At 35.6% G+C, this 3988-nt stretch overlaps 1 protein-coding gene across 1 annotated transcript in view; it reads left to right on the top strand.

The window, feature by feature from the left end:
• Nucleotides 1-3225, top strand: part of LOC102199756 (calpain-3-like) — a 13336-nt gene extending 10111 nt beyond the window's left edge. Inside the window, exons 15-18 of the mRNA XM_005739024.2 lie at nt 1079-1157; nt 1848-1964; nt 2219-2271; nt 2370-3225. Of these exons, the coding sequence (XP_005739081.1) occupies nt 1079-1157; nt 1848-1964; nt 2219-2271; nt 2370-2396 (276 nt within the window). The 3' untranslated portion in view covers nt 2397-3225. The remainder of the gene's footprint in view (nt 1-1078; nt 1158-1847; nt 1965-2218; nt 2272-2369) is intronic.
• The last annotated feature ends 763 nt before the right edge of the window (nt 3226-3988 follow it).

Raw genomic sequence — 3988 nt, 5'->3', positions numbered from 1 at the left:
CGGGCATAAACCAGTCCGTGGCGCAAAAAAGGTTGGGGACCGCTGACTTAGCGCACAAAGGTTACTAGCGTTAGCCACGGATAACGTGAATCAACTCTCTTCTTTGGTCACATCAAACGCCTTATAAACAAGAATTACACTCCAAACATGTTACTTTAAACAACTATCAACTTTACGTAAATGTATAGAGTTCTCGTATACTGCTCTCACCTGAAACACAGCAAAACAGCAGTTCTGTGTCACTGACAGCTTCCATTACAATAACTGGCCTGCGTTACTTTTGTAAGGGATTATTTTGCCAGTCTCTCATTTGTCTGAGACGCCACTGCCACCTACTGGCGAAACTAAATATCGCCTTAAAACCAAATCAGGTGGGAGCACACGTTAAAAAACTTCAACAAGAATTCTGAGGCTTGTTTTTGATCCTTAAAATACTCAGGATGCCACAATTATCAGGATGTTGACTTTATCTCACCCACACCACCAGACTACTCCTTTTGTAGACTAATCCATTGTGTATATTAGGATTGTCTCAATGTCAGAGTTCATTCAACAGTTGATCATGCTACAAAGAGAAATCACTTTAAGTCCATAACGACGGATGTTCTAATGCATTTACGTGTAGTTATTACACAATTATCTATGAAGTCTTTTAACATGTCAACCATTGATTTTCAAATATCAAATACACCCCTACACACACACACACACACACACACACACACACACACACACACACACAATGTGAAAATGTGACATAAAAAATAATTAAACAAAGATTATCTTACATTTTCAAGCAAGACTTTATATACAGTCTTCGAGCAAAAGTAACAAAACTTCACAAACTGAAGTGGATTTGTTTCATTTTTAAGCTTGTCTGTTTCTAATCTCTCCCTCACTGTTCTGTTTCTCCGTTATTTTATTGGTGGTCAAGCTGACTGCTCATGGAAGGAAAAACTAAAACCAGGAAATGTCCCAGTGCTGCTGAGGGGCAGAAGGTCACTGGTTCTAACCCATGCAAACGTCTTATTATAAATATTCTAACATTATAATCGCTAATTATGTGCTTTTCACACAGGAAATTTTCTCCCGCTGTGATGTTTCGAAAACAGGGACGCTGTCACTAAGCGAGCTGAGAAATGCTATGATAGCCTCAGGTAGACCTTTAATTTTAAAACCCATTTTAAGATACTGTTGGAACACAAAACTATCCTGTGATTATTGAGTCTTTCACATTTTCTATGTAAAACAATGGTATAGTTAACATTTTTAGAAAAACAAAATGAACATGAAAACAATGGTCCCTCTAACAATCATTTATTTAAATCTCTCCCTTCATGCAGCTCTGTATCAGGTTTTAGCTCAGTGTTTAGCTGTCTGCTTATTTTTGGTCACTTTCTGTAGTGGTGGCTCTCACACTATGTGGCACCCAGAAGCTGGTAAAGACCAAAAACCAAGCTTAAAGAGTCTAAATAAGTGGGCTATATGACTGGTTACCAACGAATTAAATTGTCATATTAAAGTTTTTTATTTGCAACATGTCTCTGCTTCTTCTATGTGGCCAAAATGATTATTCCTCAGGTTAGTAAAATACCAAAGTAAGGCATTAAAGCAGAGAAAAGATCAGGATCCAGCTTAAATTCTACAATGAAGACAGTAATGGCAATCATACATTCAGTATTAATATGTTCTGAAGGTTATGTAAATAGTATTTTTGTAAAGTATTAGCACTTGCTTTGATATTCTACACAAACCACCTGTCTAGCAGCGTGTCTGTTTGTATCTGGTAGCAACCAGCCCTAATACACACTCCACTGACTTCATCTTATGAACTGTATGTTGGTCAGGAAAGAAGATCAGCGATGAGATGCTGAATTTGATGGCTCTCCGTTACGGCACCTCGTCTGGGCACATTACTCTGGAGAGCTTCATCAGTCTAGTACTCCGCTTTGAATGCATGTATCGTAAGTAAAACTGAAGAAAATTACAGTTGACATATTTTATATTCTTCAAAGGTTAAAAGTTGTCAACTGTGGAACTTGAATTAGATTTGAATATCTGCAATATCTGTCTTTTCTCTTTATTTTCTTTACAATTAGAAATTACTCAGAAATACTCATTACATCACTGACGGGACACCAAAAGGATGAAGTCAGAACAAGTTGTGAAACTTCTCCTACTTTTTCTTAACTATAAGGATTTATGTCTTTCTCCACAGAAATCTTCAACCAGTTGTCTGATGGCAAGGCTATGACTCTTCAGGAAACAGAGGTGACTACAGTTCATTTTAAAATAGTTAATGAATCATGTCATGCATGCGCGAGATTTTAAGGTATGAAACATTAATAATCTATGATTTTTTATTGCAGTGGATGTACATTGCAATGTACACTTAACCTGACAGAGGAGATGACCTGCAGGAATGAGAACAAAGAAGAAATAAACAAAAAAAGAGTTTTTCAGCATGAAAAAAAAAATCATGATATGCAACCACTGGGTGAAGGTTTACAGTATATGAACAGGGCAGCAGAGTTAGACTACAAATCTGTGAGGAGTAGAAACTTTACAGTACAACAGATAGAACCGTGAGTGTGCAGCATCTGTGATTATTTTACACTGAAATCATTTTTTACAAAAACTAATTCTACCTGCTGTAAGTTTTCAAGTTCAAAGGTGGTGGTGCTTTAGAAGCACAAAGTTTGTGTCAAATCTTTATAGCCCATGTACTCCACCTTTGCTAAATGTTTCTGTTACTGAAGTTCTTTTTAAGTGGGTTGCTGCATTTTCTTTTCCACTGCTATGATACCGTAAGAGGTTTTTTTTTTTTGATTGTCTCCCAACCTAGAGTCACATTGAAATATGCAAAAAGCTTTTGGATGATGTGAGATTAAATTTGATGTCTTGGGAAAAAATGCATTCACTCTTGTGATTGGATAACCTTTCATCTAGTGCCATCAATTGGTTGAAACTTTACTTTGTTATTTAGCTGAGACCATGTGTGCCTGTACGTGCAGCCTTATGGTGCCAGGATATCTGATATGTCTGTAAAAAGTGTTTCTGATAGAGCATTTTAAGTGGGTTACTGAATTTTTAGCTTGGAATGGATTTTTTTTTTTTTTATATTATTATCAGCTTCTACACAAAGAAATGATTCAAGCAGCTACGACAAGCATCAGAATTTCACGTACAAACCCCCTTTTTAGATGAAAAAAATAAATGAATGAAAAGCATGACATAAAAACTGAGCCTCACTGAACAGAGAATTCACAAATCAATTCTTTGGCCGCCATTTAAAAAACACTCAGATAAAATGCTCTGAACCCTAAACCTTTCATTCTTAAGCTTGAGTTTAAAGTTTTGAATTTACAACAGAGCGAGAAACTATTCAAAAATATGATGCCTGATCGTTCTGATTGTTTAACAGGCAGAGACATAGGCGTCAGATATTTATTTCCATGTTTTTATTGATTTTATCAATAGCAATACAGTTGAAATAATGACAGAACAGAAAATTTCTTGGTTCAAATTATAATGTAATTTAGTTTTAAGAAAGATTTGCCAATGATTATTAGAATTTATTAGAAGTTCTTCATTTTAAAATTCCAGAGTACTATTAAAATATATTAAAAAATAAAGATTACATCATAGTTTTGATTACATATCAGTTAAATTATTTGACATATGGATGAAGCAGAAATTAAACATTTGAACGGTAATTTGAATAAATTAAACAAATAAATAAAATATTCACCCTCAAGCTACATTAAAAAAAAATCACTGATTCATGATTATTGATTATTATAAGAATGTGAAAGCTAGGTATGTTTTTAGGCTGGTTGTAGTAGCATTTGTAGTACAGCTGTTAGCAGAGCACCCAGCATCATAGTTGTCTGGGATTTTCCAAGCTCCACTTCCCCATTGGTTAGAGGGGCAGTGGTGGTGCTGTTGGAGCCTGGTGCAGTGGTGGTGCTGTTGGAGCCTGGTGCAA

The sequence above is a fragment of the Pundamilia nyererei genome, unplaced genomic scaffold (genome assembly GCF_000239375.1).
Source record: "Pundamilia nyererei isolate P.nyererei 1_Seehausen unplaced genomic scaffold, PunNye1.0 scaffold00088, whole genome shotgun sequence".
Classification (NCBI taxonomy): domain Eukaryota; kingdom Metazoa; phylum Chordata; class Actinopteri; order Cichliformes; family Cichlidae; genus Pundamilia; species Pundamilia nyererei.
The sequence above is the reverse complement of the archived record's forward strand: the minus strand, read 5'-3'. Positions and strand labels throughout refer to the sequence as shown.